The following is an 18,264-nucleotide window of genomic DNA, read 5'->3' as shown; positions in this document are numbered from 1 at the left end:
CCTGCAAACTGGGAACCCTTTTCTACTCAACTCACCCTATTCCTTCACTCACTCTCTCCTCTTTAAGCCCACTCCTGGAGATTGTCTTGGCCCTCACCTCCGGCTCCCTTCCTATATAACCTGTGACCTGAGTCAGGGCCATGTGCCCCAGGATGAGATGAGGTCTTCGTATCTCCTTACGCTTATTTCCTAGGTTTCTGTTGGGGTCTGGGCTGCTGTTTCCACTCCCGACCCCTCTGCCCTGCTGAAGGCATTCTAGACCTTTGGGGTGGGTTGGGGCAGGAGTGGAGGTGAAGGAATATAAATGAGTGTGGGTTCATGGATGGCATTGCCTACCTGAGCATTGCCTATCTCCAGCCCCCACAGCTTTTTTCCCATCTGCCTACATTCAAGAAATGGGACACTGGGGAGAGAGGCTACCATCCATATGTAAATCCTTGGTGATTTTTGGAAACACTTTTTCCCCTGACCCCAGGGTTCAAGGAATTGTAGATTAACATCTGGACTTTGGATTTTCCAAGTTGTCTCTAGGACCTGGAGAGAGCTGAGGGGCCAACTGATTTGCACTGAGGAAATGCCTCTTTAGAGCTCAGGGCAGAGATGACAACCTGGGGAGACACTGCTGCCTTTGTCCCACTTCCCAATGCTCAAGGCCAGCCTGTTGTCAAACATTTCACCCAGACATGAGGGTAAAGACACATTTTTTTAGGAAGTGTTTTTAATTTAGAAAAGATTATCAAAGGAAAAGAGTTAACCCACCCCTTTGTGTGCTCCCTTTTCTGCTCCTTTCCCCCCACTATTGACCCATTTTTGAGGTGCACCAGGAGACTCACCTTCTCATCAGGGTTGGTTTTCTCTTTGGAGCTGGGGCTTTGATGTTCTTCCAGAGTTGTTCTCTGAAATTTTCACACACCCAGTTTGTAGCCCACTGAGAATACAGGAAAAAGTGGCCTCCAGCCTTTTCTAGTGGTTTCTTCTGCCTCTCTTTCTTCTCTTGTCTTTTAATCCCATCTCTCCTCTGGGCTCTGAAGAAAAATTGCTGACTGTAGCTTTGAAAGTGTAGCTCTGAGAATAATAGACAATTAGAGTTCTAGGAAAATAAAGCCGTTGATATTAAAATAATAATAATAATACTATTGTATTGATCCAAAGTGGAGATTTATAAGTGTATAAGTGTGTGTGTGTGGATAAATTTGTATGTGTACATATATATGTATATTACATATACATATGTATATATTATGTAATAAGTATTGTAATATATGTGTGTGTGTGTGTGTGTGTGTGTGTGTGTAGAATCTCTTGTGTATTGTATGGATGCATTACCTGTCAACTTAAAAGCCTATGGCCCGTAAGAAAGGGTAGTATAGAAGGTGGGACATCTGGGAGGCAGAAATAATTCTGGGATAGAGGCAGGAGTGGAAGATTCACCCTGGAAGATGTGACAAGATGCATAGTACCTGAGCACAGGTAACCAGCTACATGGAAGAATGCAGATTAAAGTAAGTGGGTTATAATAAGTACAGAGGGAGATGTCGATTCCATAATTGGTTTGTGACTGTGTCAATAAAGACGGTGGAAGTCAATTGTTGGGTGAAAGGAAAAAGGAGGGACTTCTGGGTCCCAGAAGGAAGAGAAGAGGTCAAAGGGAGGAGCAGAGCAGTTGGTAGAGTAGAAGGAGCGGCACACATGTAAGTCTCGGGCACCTATAGTCTGTAACCTTCCTGGGCGGAAGCTAAGGAAGACAGGACAGGATATTCTTTGCCTTGCCACTGAGTTATCTGGCTAGTTTTGAAATATTTAGGCTGTCTGGTGTGTTCCATCAGTAGTCACTAAGGTGGGCAGGAGAAAGGGCACAGCTGGGGTAGGCTATGGCTTGGTGGAACTAGTTGTGAAGGCTGAGAGAGCTCTGGCAGAGCTCTTGAGAAAGAGCTAGCACGACATCAAAATTACACACAACAAATAAGTTATGCTCTAGTCAGAGAAGAGGCTAACCATATAGCCTAAGCATCTATAGTATTTTGAGTCTGAGTCTTATTTTTGGGAGCATGGGGCTAGAAAGAAGAACCAGGTCCTAACTTCTACATATGTATATATACATATATTATTATATTATAACTATACCATTATATTATATATAATTGTCTTAGGTAGGATTTCATTGCTATGAAGAGACACTGTGACCAAGGCAACTCTTATAAAGGCAAACATTTAATTGGGGCTGGGTTACAACTTCAAAGGTTCAGTCCATTACTAACATGGCAGGAGGGCATGGCAGCATGCAAGCAGACATGGTGCTGGAGAAGAATCTGAGAGTTCTGCATCTTAATCAGAAGGCATCCAGGAAGACTGGCATCCAAAGGAGGAAGCCCCTCTTCTGCAATGGGTGGAGCCTGAGCATAGGAGACCTCTGAGGCCCACCCTCACAGTGACACACTTCCTCAACAAGGCCATACCTCCTAACAGTACCCTATGGGCCAAGCATACTCAAACCACCACAATATGGTTATATTATATTAATATATCACTATATTGTATCAATATATAATATATATTATGATATATATGTATATCCCAGAAAAAGCAGAGGGAAACTTCATTAACAATTAAGGCTGACAGTAGCATTTGCCATACCAGATGACAGTGCCTCTCTCGCCTTTGAGGCTGTCTGGCTTACTACCGAGTTTCAAATCTTTCATTCAACTGAGCATAATCACTTCAGTGCCTCCACTTGCAAAAAAAAAAAAAAAATCTTTCTGCATAGAAAGCACAGTCAAGCAAAAGTTAGTGGTTCCATCTGTCTTGGGTCTGAGGTGAGGTGGTGCAGCAGCTCTCTGGCTGCTCTGTGCTCAGGTGGCTCAGTGGGTCCTGCCTGCAGCTGAAGGCTGGTTCAGTTTTAGGATCCACATCATTCACTTTAGGAACAGTGGTCCTTCCTTCCATTCCCTCAAGCCACTGCAGGGTTAGGCACATCCTCCCCACTGAGGCCAGACAGGGCAGCCCAGTTAAGGAAACAGTATCCACAGGCAGGCAACAGAGTCAGGGTAAGCCTAAAGAAGCATTCTTTACAGCACATTGGTCAATACAGTGCTCATGTCCAGATCTTGGGTCACAGAACTCAGCATCTAAACACATCATGCACAATGGCCTCTGCTCCAGTTTTTGCCTTGAATTCTTGTTCTTTCTTTGATGATGATGTGTGGTGTAGAAATGTTAAGCCAAATAAACCCTTTCCTCCCCCACAAGTTGTTTTTGGCTATGTTTTTTTGTTTGTTTGTTTGTTTTTGTTTTTGTTTAATCACAGCAATAGAAATCTAACAAAGACGTTGGCTAAAGTCTGTCTTAAATCTACTATCTAACACTTTGGGGTCTCTTGCTCTTTTCCTAAAACTCTCTAGTACATGGTTGCCTGTCATGGTGGCTGACCTGTGCACCATCCAGTTCAAGCTGCAAAGCTCGAGCTCCCAACCACATAGATGCCTGCCACCCAATGGCTGACCTGTGAACTGTCCAGCTCAAGCTGCATGGCTCTTCTCCATTCCCCAGCTCTCCTCCAGGCAGCTTTGAGGTTTATGGCTGAACTGCTCTGGTGTAGATTTATGTTAAGGTGATATATGACTGGACATGAGAAAAATAGGCAGAGAAAAGTCAAGGAGGGGAGGAGAGGCGGGGGCGGAGAGAGGAGAAGCAAGATGGAGCTGGAGAAAGCAGACCTAGATTTGGGTGGGCTTAATCAGCGATAAGTAGATAGAAATATTTTAAGGGTTTCTGTAGGTCATTTTATCTTATATAGAAGGGTAAATTGTGTCTTTGTCTATTGGATGTATTATTGTATAGAGGGTTTGTGGATTGAGATTGAATATATAAACCTAAAATGAAAAGCAACCGGGCCTTAGAGTAATGTTTGTACTGGGTGGTAGTGGAAACACACTGGGGCAGTAGAATCTACCTGGGGCAAAAGCAGCAGGGCAGGTGGAGTGAACCACCTGGAAAGGGAACCGAGTGGAGAGGGTGGCTTGGACTGAGTGACAGAGTCCGAGCGTTTCCCTCCATACTAGAGCAGTGTCAACAGAGTGAGACCATGGGGGCCAATAAATAAATAAGCCATTCCATTTTAATATTTACTGCAACACCTTGGGGTTTTCTTTTTGAACTCTCATTTTCTTAGGCTTCCATTTGTGTATGTGCCTAAATTTTTTTATTAATAAGAACCCTAATTCCCTAGGCACCATATAATGACTCTCCTGGGGCTCCCCAAGATCCCAAATAACACATCTTTCCTATCTTTTAATTATTTAATTGGCAGAGAAAATTAACCCATTCCCTTACTTCTAGCTGGCATCAATTCTGCTGGCCACCTGAAGCTACAAGGCCTCTGGCATCTGGCCCAGCCTGTGGGGACCTGTGACTAGGTATGGGCATGAGATGAGAGTGGTATACAGCTTTAAGGAGTCTTGAGTGGAGGTGCTCCTAACTGTTGCCGAGTATTTGATCATACTGTGAACCCTGAGATTGTGTTACTTACTGAGAAACACATTTCTACTTGTGATGTGGCAGCTCTTAGCTCACATCTTTAATCCCTCTTATCACACGCCTTTAATCCCAAACAATGAAGGTAAAGTTAGCTTGTAGAAGGAAGCACCGGTGTTTGAAAGTGATGTCTAAGTGAGTGGCAGACGAAGTGATGAGTCAGAGAAAGATTTAACAGAATAGGATCTGCCCAACTCTCACAAGAAAAAAGAGAAAAGGGAAGCTACTCAAGGGGCAGTGCAGAAAAAAGGAAGGAGGCAGTTTTGTTGTGACAGTTGTACAGAGACAGATTGCAGAGAACAATTTAGACACAGGTAAAAACAAGTCAGAGAACGAGCCAGAGAGCAAGAAGGCACCAGAAGATTACAACAGATTACCAAAGTTAGTATGAGTCCAAGCAAAACAAAAAGGCAAGAGGCCAAGAAAGAAGCCAGTTTGAATCAGTCAGCATGAAGAGGAGTTTTGAACCAGAACAATTGAGTTGACCAGCCAGCCAAAGTTCAGCAAGAGCTAAAAAGAGTAAGATTGTTCAGCAGTAAGTCTCAGAAGCTGAAAATATTCTAGGCCTAGATAAAATTGTACAGAGGCTAGAAGCTTCCAAGACTAGGCCTAGTTAGCAAACAGAGGCACAATTCTCGGAGACAACAATTACATCAGGTAAATAAAAGATACTTTTACACTGAACACATGGGACTCCACTGTTAGCCTTTTCACAAGGAAACTTAGGCTCACTCTCTTGACTTGAGCCTGTGTCTTTGTGGATCAGAATCCTGTCTAGCTTACCAGCTAAGGTGGTTTAAGTAGACTCATATATTTCAATGCTTGGTCTGCAGTTGGAGGAACTGTTCAAGAAAAATTAGGACATGTGACCTTAGAGGAGGTGTGTCATAGGGTGGGAGGGGAGGACTTTGAGGTTTTGAAAGCCCTACCAATCCCATCTAGCCTCTTGCTCTCTGCCTCTTGCTTGTAAAACAATTTGAGCTCTCAGCTACTGCTCCCGCCTGCCTGCCTGCCTGCTGCCAAGCTCTGTCTTAATGGTCATGAACTCACCCTCTGAAACTGTAAGCAAGCCCTCAATTAAATGCCTTCTTAGTCATGGCGTTTTGACAAAACAATAAAAAAGTAACTAAGAAACCAGAGATGACTCCCACCATTGAGCTGTCTGGGATGGTTGGCTTCATAGGTCACCTATCCTGCTCTGGGAAGACCCTTCTCAAAACTCACAAATAAGGATAACAGTATAATTCAGTGAGAAGACCATAGTCATCAGGAGCCAACATCACAAGGAACCCATATAGGGGAAGCTCATTCTCACAGGTCGTATAACCTGGTGATACCACTCCACTCAGTGACCACAAAGACCTGTACATTGGTACAATGTCAGTTAGTAGAGGAGATAGAGAATCTCTATGTAGTCAGGCCAGGCTCTGAAAAAGCAGAAAGCATCAACTTTCCAGTCACTCTTTGACAATTTAAATTAGGAGTTGCTTATTGAAGAACTTTTTTATTATTTTGTATATATGGGTATGCTCGTACATGTACCTGTGTGCTCTACCTTGCAGTGCCAACAGTAGCCAGAAGAGGTCAGATGCCCCAGGACCGAAGTTATGGGGGCTGTGAGCCACTATGTGGGTGCTTGGGATCCAACCAGGGTGCTCTGAAATAGCCAGCTCTTAACCACTGAAGCATTTCTGTCATTACTCCAGTCTCAGCACTAAAAATTTTAAACATCCTCAGCTGGGTGTGGTGGTATGTCCACCACTGCAACCTTCTGGTGTTCTTGAAAGTCCATTTTAACCTTTTTTTGCTCCATTTTGTTGTTTTTGGTTATGATATCCTATCTAAGAAAGTACTGTTTCATCCAAGATAGTAAAAATGTGTTTTTCCTCAAGAGTTTTATACATATATATCTCTGACCTATTTGAGTTAAATTTTGTATTCAGCATGAGACTCTTAACAACCAAGACAAACAATGTGACGTTAGACTAAAGCAAGAGGAGCTTCCCTGGGAAATTCAGCAATCTTTTATTAAACAAGAACTAGAGTTTATGCTTCATTTTCGCCACAAAGAAGAAAAGTAGTACACTCTTACAAACATAAACATTTTTAAGGAAAAAAGTTAATTTTTTTTTTACAAAATTAAGGCCAGCAAGATAACTTAGTCGGACCCTGGTGGTGGTGGCCCTTGCCTTTAGTCCTGCACTCCAGAGGCAGTAGGAGAGGGATCTCTGTGATTTCAAGGCCAGCCTGATCTATACAGTTTTCCAAGACAGCCAAGGCTAAATAGACAAACCCTGTCTAGAAAAACAGTTTATGGGTAAAAAGCACTTGACCTGTGTTTAATTTTCAGATCCCACATGATGAAAGAAACAAATTTCCCCCAAGTTTTCTTGTGATCTCATGCACACATACACATTTGTCTCAGAGATCCAGTCTCTGCTTCCCTAGCATTGGGATTACAAGGAAAACTCACAGCCCTACCATCCTACCCAACATTTTGTAGTTTGTTTTCTTTGGGGCAAAACTACCTCCTCAGTCCTGTCGGAGATGTGCAGGGTCTCTCTAGGTGGCCCCGGCTGTCCTGAACTCGGTATGTAAACCAAGTTAGCCACGAACTCAAAGATTCTTTTTCCTCTATCTCTTGACTGGGATTTTAAGGTGTGCCACCACTCACGGCTGTTCTGCTTCTTGTAACAGGTCCTCGACAGTAGTGCAAGCTAGTCCTGCCTCCATTACTGAGATTACAGGAACTTACAGACGTGCCATTATATATGATATGTCTAATGTAGATAAACTGCTTGCATTTCCAAGACCTACAGCTCGCTTCTCTGTTATTAGTCGCCACTTGGCAACGCCTTCCCTCTGCAAACCCCAAAGTCACCACCGCGACCCCAACTCAAGCCTTTCCTACAGGACCTGTGGCAGAACGGACTGACTTTAGAGTTGCTACTCAAACACGGCACAAATAGGGGATTCTGCTCCGACCAAAGCTGCCTTCCAGAATTCACCTCCTCCCTTCCGTCTGAGTTTCCCACCACCAACCTCGCACTACGCTTCCCAAAACCGGAAATCTGAGCTCAGCAAAGATGGCACCTGCCCGGAACGGCCTGAGGCGTGGCCTCCGTCCGAGAGCACTAGGCAAGCTAGCTTCCGGCGGCGCGCCAGTGACGTACGTGAGCGCGCCGGGCCGCGTGGAGGCGGTACGGCTGATGGAGGTCAGTGAAGGTTTTCGCCGCACCAGTCTGGCGTCATGGAGAGACTGGATTTCTGAGCGTGGGTATCCGAGACAGGAAGGGTGGCTGGGAAGGGCAGCAGTTAGTAAGGGCCAGTGGGGCTGTGGTAGGGGTAGCCAGGAAAGGGGCTTTTGACGCCGCGACCCAAGGGCGCTGGCCGGTAGCAAATTCGGTTCCGGCTTGCCATTGCGCACGCGCCCCTCGACCCGCGTTGGACACGAGGCCTAGCCGAGGAATCTACGCTGCTCGCAAGTGACCCTTGGTGTCCCCTGCCAGTCGCTTTTCGTGTTTCTGCATTTTAGGTTTCAGGGTTGATATTTACTTAATCTCAGGTTTGACCTAAATTGCTTTTTAGAGGTATCTTAAAAAATCGATAATGTTCGCCGTGCTGCTTTACTGTCTGGGTTCAGTGATGGATATTGGGTTTGGGCAGAAGTCCCCCTTCTAAGTCATATTTTATTTCCCTATAAGTATAATTAAACCTATCTCTTTTTACAGCTGCAATAATGTGCTCATGTAACAGCAAAATAAGCTAGCCGTATACCCGATTCCCGGAAGCAAAAAATTCAAGGTGTTTTCTCCTTTGGTTGAAGCAAGGTCCAGTAACTTGTCTCACCTGATTCCTGTTTAATCTTAGGGAACAAGACCGGCAGAATTGTTGAAAGAAACGCCATGTGGATTCATAGCATGTTCTTGAAGAAGGTAACATTTTGCAGGACTTAGAAAAAAAGTAGTATGTTTTGCCATACCCTCTGATTGACAGAGAACTCAGTAGCAAGTCTTGCACTGTGGGATAAAAGTGCAAAACATAATTGGAATGGAGCCTGTATTGTAGGGAATGGGTTAAAATTGGCAAGGTGGTGACTCTGGGTGGTGTTAGGGTTTGTTTGTGATCTATTCGGTCTGTGTGTTTTGCTTTGCTTTTAAGGGTTCTGGGGTGTGACTTAATTGAAACTGCTTGTCTAGCTCACATAAAGACTTAGATTTGAACCTTAGCACCGCATAATACCAAGAGAGGTTGGCTATCTATAATCTTAGCAGTTGGGAAGGTGGAGGCAAAGGAATAAAAGTTCAAGGTCATCCTCAGCTACATAAAGTAATTGTAGTCTTTTCTTTTTTAAAGTTAATTTTTTTTCTTTATTTGTATGTCTATATGTGAGCATGGCTACACATTTGGGCAGAGGCCAGGAGAGAGTTGTCAGCTCCCTGGAGCTGGAGTTACAGGCAGTTGTCAGTCACTAGGTTGAGGGTGCTAGGGACTGAACTTTGGTTATCTGGAAGAACAGCAAATGCAGTTAACCGCTGAGCAATCTTGTCACCTCCGCCTACCACAAAAGAGTCCAAAAGTTAAGAAAGGGTGACTTTTTCAGGTTGTTTAATGAGGCAGCCTGCTGGATTTGGAGCCTCACTCTCGTATCAGTGTCTCTGAGTCTTCCTAGAAGTTTCAGGAACGTGGGTTATATATCCTGTTTCCCAAAATCATTCTTAGAGTATTTAAGCCAATTTTTTTTTAAATCCTGGATACCTGAAATTAGGAACACAATAATGTAGCACTGTATAAAACACACATGCCCAGATTTGCATCAAGGAAACATTGAGGACCTGGGGAGTTTGAAAGTACAGTAAGGCCTGGTGCCTTCCAGGCTGAATGCTGGGCTGGGATGTCTGATCACTCTGTCCTGAAGCAGAAGCTCCCAGGACTCTTGCTTCAGAAAGTGCTCCTTCATATACAATGGGTGTTAAAACCAAAGATTAAGGCCAGTTGTTTAAAATTGCCTTATCCTCCTGCCATTGTCATGGTTTCCTTCTAAGCTTATATAATACTCCCCTTTTTTTCAGGACTTGGAAATCGCTTACTAAGAGTCTTCTCTCCCCTGCTCCCATCATCATGGCAGTCCGACTGATGAAACAGTGCACATGCCTGCTTAGAGAAGCCACCCGCCTAGTTCCTTCTGTTGCTCCAGTTGGCCGACTGAGACTTGCTGGAGTGGCCTGTAAGACTTTGACTTCTTCAGTCAGTTCCCCTTCCTCGGGTTCCTTGACGGAGCTTTTGGGGAAAGAGCAGGTGTTTACTCCCTACCCAGAGTACCAAGAGGTGGACTACCTCATTGAGAAAGCCACCAGGCCAGAGGAGCTACTGGAACTGATAGGTGGTGACCATAGCCTGCACCACAATCATGCGGCCCTCATACTCATCCGGCTCTCCTACCTGCTTTCTGAGAAGCCAAAGGAAAAGGCCTTGCTTGTAGAGGATGCTCGCTTTCGCCAACTTGTCAAACTAGTTGACAGTCAGGTAAGCGGTTACCATGTACATTAGGGGAAAGTAGCCACTGAAGGTGGATGTACACAGGGCTCCTGGCATTTTTTTCTTTTTAAAGATTTGTTTATTTTATGCATATAAGTACACCTTAGCTGTCTTCAGACACACCAGAAGAGGGCATCAGATCCCATTACAGATGGTTGTGAGCCACCATGTGGTTAAACTCAGGACCCCAGTGCTTTTAACCTCTGAGCCATCTCTCCATCCTGGGGTTGGTTTTTCAAGACAAGGTTTCTCTGTGTAACCCTGGCTGTCCTGGAACTCTCTCTTTCTCTCTGTAGACCAAACTGGCCTCAAACTCACAGAAATCCACCTGCCTCTGTCTCCAGGGTATTGGGATTAAAAGTATGCACCACCACCCCCAGGCATTCTCTTGGTATTTCTTACTCTAGTTTTCAAAGAACATTGCTATGCTTTCTATTTATCCTCTCAGGAGCCTGTTGGGGTAAGTCAAAGGCAGGCAGCCCAACCCTCTGATACATTAGGTATCAGAAGTAGAGATGAGCCTGGTCCTTTCAGTTCCTTTGGTACTTTGTTCTCAACTCCACAGCCGTGGCTTACATTCCCTCCTATCCCTGGAGGGTCTGGCTGCTCGTTGACATCATTCTTGAAATCAGATGAGATACTATGATTAATGGAGGGTCCCTAAACCTAGGGCTACACTTGCCGCATTCAGACCTTCAAAGAATGAATGTGAGGATGAGATAAGGCCTGTTTGTGGGATTCTGCAACCCTACTCAGCAACAGCCAGTTTATGTCCAGTGCAAGGAAAGACTCCTTCACATAGCGCTTCCCTAGATTCCATCAGCTAAGAGGAAGTACAAACCCGCCCTGGCCAAACTGGATGGAGCAATGGCTCAGTGGTTAAGAGCACTGTCTGCTCTTCCAGAGGTCCTGAGTTTAATTCCCAACCACATGGTGGCTCACAACCATTTGTAATGAGATCTGACGCCTTCTTCTGGTGTGTCTGAAGACAGCTACAGAATACTTATAGTAAATAAGTCTTTTTTTAAAAAAAGAAAGATTGGGCTAAATGCTTTAAAAGTTGTGGGTTTTTAAATCATTATAAGATGTGGCTATTTTTACGAGGTAGATAGTATAGAAAAAACTCTTAATAGTTAAGCATATTAACATAGTTTATACTGTATCAGGTCAGGTTCACTTGTCCTTTTCCTAAGTGTATAGTTGATTGTTCCCATAGATAACTTAAAGTCTTAAAATAAGACTAAGCATTGTTTTACAGAATTGGAAGACAGTATCAGTAGAAAATAGTTCTTTTGTCTGTGTTAGTATATGGAATGCATGCAGAAGTCAGAGTATACCTTATAGAAGTCAGTTTTTTCTGTCCACCAGGCTTCACTGCAAGCACTTTTTTTTACCTTCTAAATTGTCTTCTCAGGTCTGAAACCAAGTCTTCATGATGTAAAATGGTGGTGGGATTTGCTGTTGTCCAGGTTTAAAAACTGCAGCTCTAAATCCTCTATGCCTAGAAATACAGAGTTCTGAGAAGGCCCCACTCATGCCCAGAGTTTCTGAGTAGACTCTAGTGCAGAGCACTTCTTCCTGCTTCCTGTGTGAGCACCATCATTCTTTGACACTACAGTAAACCTGTTGTGTGTGCCCAAAGGTGATGCAGGCACTCAAACCTCCCAGGGACTAAATAACTGCAGTGCTTGCCCTGCCTCCTCAGCCCTTCAGACAGCAGCTTCTCCGTTCCCAGCTCACCTCCTTCCACTGTGCTCTGTTTCCCTTTCAGAGGCTATGAGAGGTGCAGAGACCACATGTGATGACAGTCATTATCATCACACCATTTGCTCTCCTCCCTGTGGTGGCCTTCCCCATAGTTCCTAAGACCCAAGTTACTCCATGCACAGAAGAATCGGTGTCGTCAGAAAAAAATCAGGTGGCATTAGAACAGGCTCTGGACTCAGAACTATTCTGAGACTTGGGACAACACCACATTACCAGAAACTTATTGAAGAATGGTAGAAAGGTTAGAGCTTTACAGGCACAAAATAACTTTTCTGAAGGAAAATTGGGGGTTTTGTTTTGTTTTGTTTTGTTTCTCTTCTTTAATACCTGAAAATGTGTCATTGTAAGCAAAAATAGTAAATTTCACAGAACTGGCCAGAAAGTTGGTGATACTGACCTGTGTTTTTATCTGTTGAGCTTGCAGATCGTGTATGCACCACATGTCTGTGCCAGCTACATCAGATTGAATCTGTATGAAGGAATCTTTCTTAATACTTAGAACTCTTTCTTGCAATGGCAAACTACCTGGGCCACTTCTAGTAAAGCACTAGATTCTTTGGAGGCTGCAGGAGCATGCTCAGCTAGCAGGTCCTGTGAGACTAGAGTGGGAATGGCTGCTCTGAATAGTGGTGTTAAATACCTTTGAAACTGGCTTTGTACTGACTTGTCCTCCTTTGTGCAGATAACTTCTGTCTGGCATGGAACCCTTGTGAAGCTGCTGCGGAGCCTGTACACACTAGTGCTTCCTCAGACCTCTAAGGAGCTGCAGTCAGTGGAACAGGAAGTGCGCTGGCGTCTGCGGAGGCTGAAGTACAAGCACTTGGTCTTCCTGGCTGAGTCCTGTGCCTCCTTCATGAAGGAGCAGAACTCCAAGGAGCTACTGGCTGAGCTGCTGATGCACCTAGAGAGACGCTGGACAGAAATCAATGACAGCCGTACATTGGTGACCATGATGACGATGACAGAACACCTCTCAGAGTCACTGATGAATCGTCTAGAAGACAAGGTATGGGGCTGAGAACAGACCTCCAGGGACTTTAGGCCTAGCCTTGGGTGATTGTCTTCTTCAGAAAGGGAAATGGGATTGGAGCCCTGAAAGCTTCTGCTCAGTCTTAGGCATCACATGGGAAAGAGCTCCAGCCACATAAATCCAGCATCTAACCATAAGAAGTAGGTGTGGCGGGCAACTTCTGAAGTTAACATAGGAGTCCTGGGTAGGCCTGAGCTGTTCCGTGTGCTATCCCTGCAGTCAAGTCAAATTCAGCTCCTATCCTCTCATGATGGGAACTGGCCAAAATGGCTGCCACAGCAAGCTCTGCTGCTCATGGGCCCTATGTCCCCAGCCCTGGGACCTAGGGATAAGTTTGGTTGCAGACATTGAACTCCAGGCCCGGGAGTCCCTGGGGCAGGCAAGAAGGCTGATTCTGTGCAGCCGGGCCTGTGTTGAGTCAGCTCAGGCCCAGTTGCTGTCTCACAGGGGCTGCACTGGATGGGACCCCTGCCCCCAGCTCATCCCAACCACCTCAGCTGATACCTGCGCGGCTGTGGTTGACAGTGCCTGGAGCTGGTGGAGCAATTTGGCCCTGATGAGCTGAGGAAGGTGCTAGTGACGCTGGCAGCACAGAGCCGGCGGTCGGTGCCCTTGCTGCGGGCCATCTCTTATCACCTGGTACAGAAGCCCTTCCCGATGACTAAAGGCATGCTCCTGGACCTGGCCTACGCCTATGGTAAGAGAAAGCCCTGACCATAGACACTTGCAGCTGTGTCAAATTCAGTGCCTGTCCTGATGGTGGCGAGCACTGGCCCAGAAGGCTGCCATAGAAACTCTTGTGACATTTGAGGCCTGGTCCCCATTCTGGGTTCAGGGATAAATTTAGTCACAGACATCAAGTCTAAGGTGGGGTGGAGCAGTGGGTGTGGGACATTGACCTCCCCCACAACTTATCTCTGGTGTCTGCTCCATCCCACAGGTAAGCTCAGTTTCCACCAAACCCAAGTGTCCCAGCGCCTAGCTGCTGACCTCCTACCCTTCGTTCCCAGCATGACACCTGGAGAGGTGGCCCGCTGCGCCAAGTCCTTTGCCTTCCTCAAGTGGCTCAACCTGCCTTTGTTTGAAGCCTTTACTGAGGTGAGTTAGGACCACAGGGCTATCTGTGGTCACCATTGGGACCGCTGCTTAATTATGGAGGCAAAGCCAAACTGAAAATATGCATTTGTGGGTTGTAAATACAGATCTCTCTCCAGTTTGGGAGGTGGTGTATACTGGTGAGGGGAAACATTTGAGAGCAATTGCCTGTTTTGTTCCTGAGTGTCCTGTTCCCATTCATCTTGGAGCAGCCATGGCTGCAAAAAAGGGGGGAGCACCTTTGTTTGTTTGTTTTGTTTGTATTCCATTTATTTGCATCTCAGATGATTTTCCAGTTACCCCTCCACAAACCCCCCATTCCACATCTGCCCTCTCCCACCCCATAGGACCAAGGGCCTTCCCTCCCTGTGCACTCCTTGGTTGGTGGTCTAGTATTTGGGAGGACTGGGTGGTCCAGCCTGCCAGTGTTGTTCTTCCTAAGGGGTTGCAATTCCCCTCTGCTCCTCCAGTCCTTCCGCCAGCTCCCCCATGGGGGTCTCTGAGCTCAGTCTGGTGATTGGCTCCAAGCACCTAAATCTACATTAGTCAGTTGTTGGCCAGACCTCCCAAGGAGCAGCCACACCAGGTGGGGAGGCACCTTTGTACTCCCAGCTACTGACACTATGAGCAGAATTGTATGAAAACATGGTGCCCGTGTGCATGTCCCTGTAGCTGTCAGAAAGTTTCTAAAGCCACTACCAGGGAGTTGTAGTCTGTAAAGCTGCTGCGGATTGAACAGTTTTGAACTCTAGAGAGGGGAGAAATGGCTGCTGGGCACTTACTTTATCCCTCTAATGTCTTAGCACCTCCTGACCAAAGTACAGGATGTCTCCCTGTCCCATCTGTGCAGTGTTCTTCTTGCCTTTGCCCGGCTGAACTTTCATCCTGAACAAGAGGATCAGTTCTTCAAATTGGTATGAGCACTGAACTACCACTTCTGACACATTGACTTCTGGCTCGGGCTGCTGTCTAGAGTAGGGGGTGGGAGTGGGCACAACATTCAACGTGGGAATGAGCGGCATTCCAGAGACTACTGGAGAACAGGAAAACTACTGGGGCAACAACTATATCACCACCTAGGTGCCCTGACCAAATATTCTTTCTTCATCACAGTGCCCATTGGATAGTATCCCAAGGGATTTGAGATCTTGGGTCCCTGTTCATGGGCAAAGTGTGAATAAAACACCAGGATACTGGACTCCAGGCATGAGGAAAATTCTTATACATCAGCCTGGAATTGGTGCAGGCTTTACCAAGTCAGGAAATTGGTCTTGCTTTCCAATTGACTGCTATGACAAGTCAAGAGTACAGGTTGGCTGCAGACTTTCCTAGGGTGTTTTAGTCGCTGGCTGGATCTGCTTTCTTCGCTGTATTCCCGACTCAGGTGCATGAGAAGCTGAACTCCATGCTGGGGAGCCTGGAGCCAGCCCTGCAGGTGGACCTGGTGTGGGCACTATGTGTGCTGCAGCAAGTTCAAGAAGCAGAACTGCAAACAGTTCTCCATCCTGGAGTCCACACACGATTTCTAGGTGAGACTTCTCCCCTGCACACAACATAAGCACGCACTCCCATGTAACATGTAGGCTTTCTGGTCTACCAGCCAGGGAAGACACGGGAACAGAGAAGTCCAGAGCACACAAAGCACAACCTCATGACTTTTTAACCACTCCCTGCAGTTGTCCTACGATCCTAACTTTGGGACACCAGCCTAAGATTGGGTGTGAGATACTGTATTTCCTGTGGTCCCCATTTCTGCAGTGCTTCAACCTACCTTTTTCTCTTCCTCCCCCAGAGAGCAAGTCTCCAAAGGACCAGAGTACCTTCCAGAAGTTGGTCCACATCAACACCACTGCCCTGCTGGAGTACCCTGAATATAAAGGCCCTTTCCTGCCAGCCTCAGCTGTAGCCCCCAGTCCCTCACCCTCTAACAAGAAGATGACACCCCTACAGAAGGAGCTGCAGGAGACACTGAAGGCGCTGCTGGGGAGCACTGACAAGGGCAGCCTGGAGGTGGCCACACAGTATGGCTGGGTGCTGGGTAAGGGTTCCCTTCTGTCGGGAGAGGGTCTAAGTGTTAACAGGCCCATTGTAACCCTACATATAGGTATAGCAAGGAACAACCCAGAGAATGGCGGGTACCTCCCCTAATACTTATTTGTGTGTGTGCTGTGGGGTCTCTGAGGCATCACCTACAGGAACTCATCCTGTTCCCCCCCCTGCAGATGCAGAGGTGCTCCTGGATGCTGATGGCCACTTCCTGCCCCTAAGAGATTTTGTTGCTCCTCACCTTGCCCAGCCAGTTGGGAACCAGCCACTACCCCCAGGAGCTAAAAGGTATGTGGCCAGAGATCCCTGGTCATGTACTGGTAAGGGATTCAACAGTACTGCTGTTCTTGAATGCCTTGTATCTCTTTGGCCTTAATCTGGGAACATGCTCTATGAGCACCCTTTTCTCCTGCTAGAATCGCTTTCCTTCGCTGGGAGTTTCCAAACTTCAACAGCAGAAGCAAGGACTTGTTGGGCCGTTTTGTCCTGGCCCGTCGACATGTGGTGGCTGCAGGCTTCCTGGTGGTAGATGTGAGTACCTGTTAAGCAAGGGATCACTGCAGTGGGTGTGTAATCTATATTCCCACTCTACACACACAAAAGCGTAGCTTGCCCCCTGTGGGCACATTAAACTGAAAATGCTGCACAGCCATGGGACCCTTGCTCTGTCTTGCTCTGTAACCAACTGCTGCTGTATAACTATGGAATGTGTCAGGGCTGAGATCACATGTGAATGCTGAGTTTCCTGCAAAGAGAAAGTTCATAGCTTTGAGTGCTATATAAAGTTCCCAGCACATTTTCTTCAGTAGCTTTGCTGGAACATAACTGGTTTGCAATCTCTTTGCCCCTGCCAGAGCCAGGATCTTTCCATGTGCATAGCCTCACGCTCTGCGCTCTTTCTGAGGACTTTGAAGCCAAGAACTGAGTGTTTAAAGCTGTCAGTCAACAGCACTGTCAGAGTGGGAAGGCCACTGGCCATGAAAAGACAGGAAAGGACTCCATAGTCCATGTGACTGGTCTCTACTACCTTCTTCCAGGTCCCATATTATGAATGGCTGGATCTGAAGTCTGAATGGCAGAAAAGCGCCTACCTCAAGGACAAGATGCGAAAAGCAGTGGCTGAGGAGCTAGCCAAGTGACCTTTCCCATCAGTCAGACTGCATCCCAAAGACCTGACTGCTCAGGGACCCAGCAGTGAGTGCCAGGCAGGTCAGAGTTGAACTGTCTCTGTAGGACCTTGGCCAGAGTAGGGGATGCTCAGCAGCTCCAAAGGACTGGTGGTCCTAATAAATCCTTTTGTTTTGGTGGATGCCAGGTATCTTCCAGGCTGTCTGTCTCTGTCTCCTCTCCCTTATTTTGGACACACACACACACCCTCTCCAGTTCCCTAACTCTCCAGGATTCTACCGGTGTACTCTCCCCCTCCTCCCCAGTAATGCCTGTGTGCTGTGGCACAGCAGAGGAGGGACTTGAGAGACAGAAAACCTGGGACTTTAATGGGTAGGATCCTGGACACTTGAGCTTCCCAGGAAGTGTACTTGGAGTGTTTAGCAGAATTGTGGTTACTGTCCTGAGAGGTTCTCTCCCACACCATGTCACTAGAGAGTGTCTGAAGGGAGCAGGTGCTGTGAAGGCATTTGGAAGGCCCTAGTTCTGGGACAAGAATAAAGTCTACTTGGCTGATAACAAGATCCATAGCCAGACTGTCACTCATGACTACTACAGCCAAGTTATGGACTACCCTTCGGGTGGGGCCCTGGGTCCTCTGCAGGAGACTCCCGTAGATAAGGCTTGTCCAAAGGGGAGTCTTAAAACAAAGGGGCTTCTTACCCTACTTGGCACATTCCCCCCCAAAGCACCAGTTGAGTCCTCTGGGATTTAGCACTTCTCTTGTTCTGCACATACTGTTGGTTACCACAAAGCTGAAGAAGCAGCTTACAGGAAGGAGCAGTTGGCTACAGCTTGTCTAGGTTGAGGTGGAGTGGGTGCGTAGTTCTGACAAGCCAATTGGGGAAGTCTGCTGGTGTGTAAGGAAATAAAAGTTTGGGATGCTTGCCACATGGGCCACTGGCTTTTCTTTTGAGCTAACTGGAGATCTCCAGTCAACACTCGGGCGGCTTTGTCAGTGGTGGGACTGCTACAAAGCCACTCTGGTGCTGACAATCAGAAATCAGCTGGAAGACATTGCTGTCACCACAGGATCCGTAGGACACCTGACCAGCCCATATTAACCACCTAGAGCTGTCTGTCACATTGCT

The 18,264-nt window shown here is 46.5% G+C and overlaps 1 protein-coding gene across 3 annotated transcripts; it reads left to right on the top strand.

Annotated features, from left to right (window-relative positions):
• Window positions 1-7,698: 7,698 nt before the first annotated feature.
• On the top strand, window positions 7,699-18,064 carry TBRG4 (transforming growth factor beta regulator 4). 3 transcript variants are annotated; one of them, XM_080917182.1, is made up of 12 exons: window positions 7,699-7,803; window positions 8,401-8,465; window positions 9,603-10,056; window positions 12,518-12,841; window positions 13,391-13,562; window positions 13,806-13,963; window positions 14,764-14,874; window positions 15,345-15,489; window positions 15,753-15,998; window positions 16,183-16,294; window positions 16,423-16,537; window positions 17,044-18,064. In XM_080917182.1, exons 3-12 carry the CDS (start codon window positions 9,652-9,654, stop codon window positions 17,143-17,145), a joined length of 1,890 nt encoding a protein of 629 aa, XP_080773308.1. In that variant the 5' UTR covers window positions 7,699-7,803; window positions 8,401-8,465; window positions 9,603-9,651; the 3' UTR covers window positions 17,146-18,064. The 3 variants fall into 3 exon arrangements, with proteins under 3 accessions (XP_080773308.1, XP_080773309.1, XP_080773310.1); XM_080917183.1 differs by having other exon boundaries at window positions 7,705-7,745; XM_080917184.1 differs by lacking the exon at window positions 7,699-7,803 and adding an exon at window positions 8,033-8,095.
• Window positions 18,065-18,264: the final 200 nt, after the last annotated feature.

The sequence above is a fragment of the Micromys minutus genome, assembly GCF_963924665.1.
Source record: "Micromys minutus genome assembly, chromosome: 1".
NCBI lineage: Eukaryota > Metazoa > Chordata > Mammalia > Rodentia > Muridae > Micromys > Micromys minutus.
The sequence above is the reverse complement of the archived record's forward strand: the minus strand, read 5'-3'. Positions and strand labels throughout refer to the sequence as shown.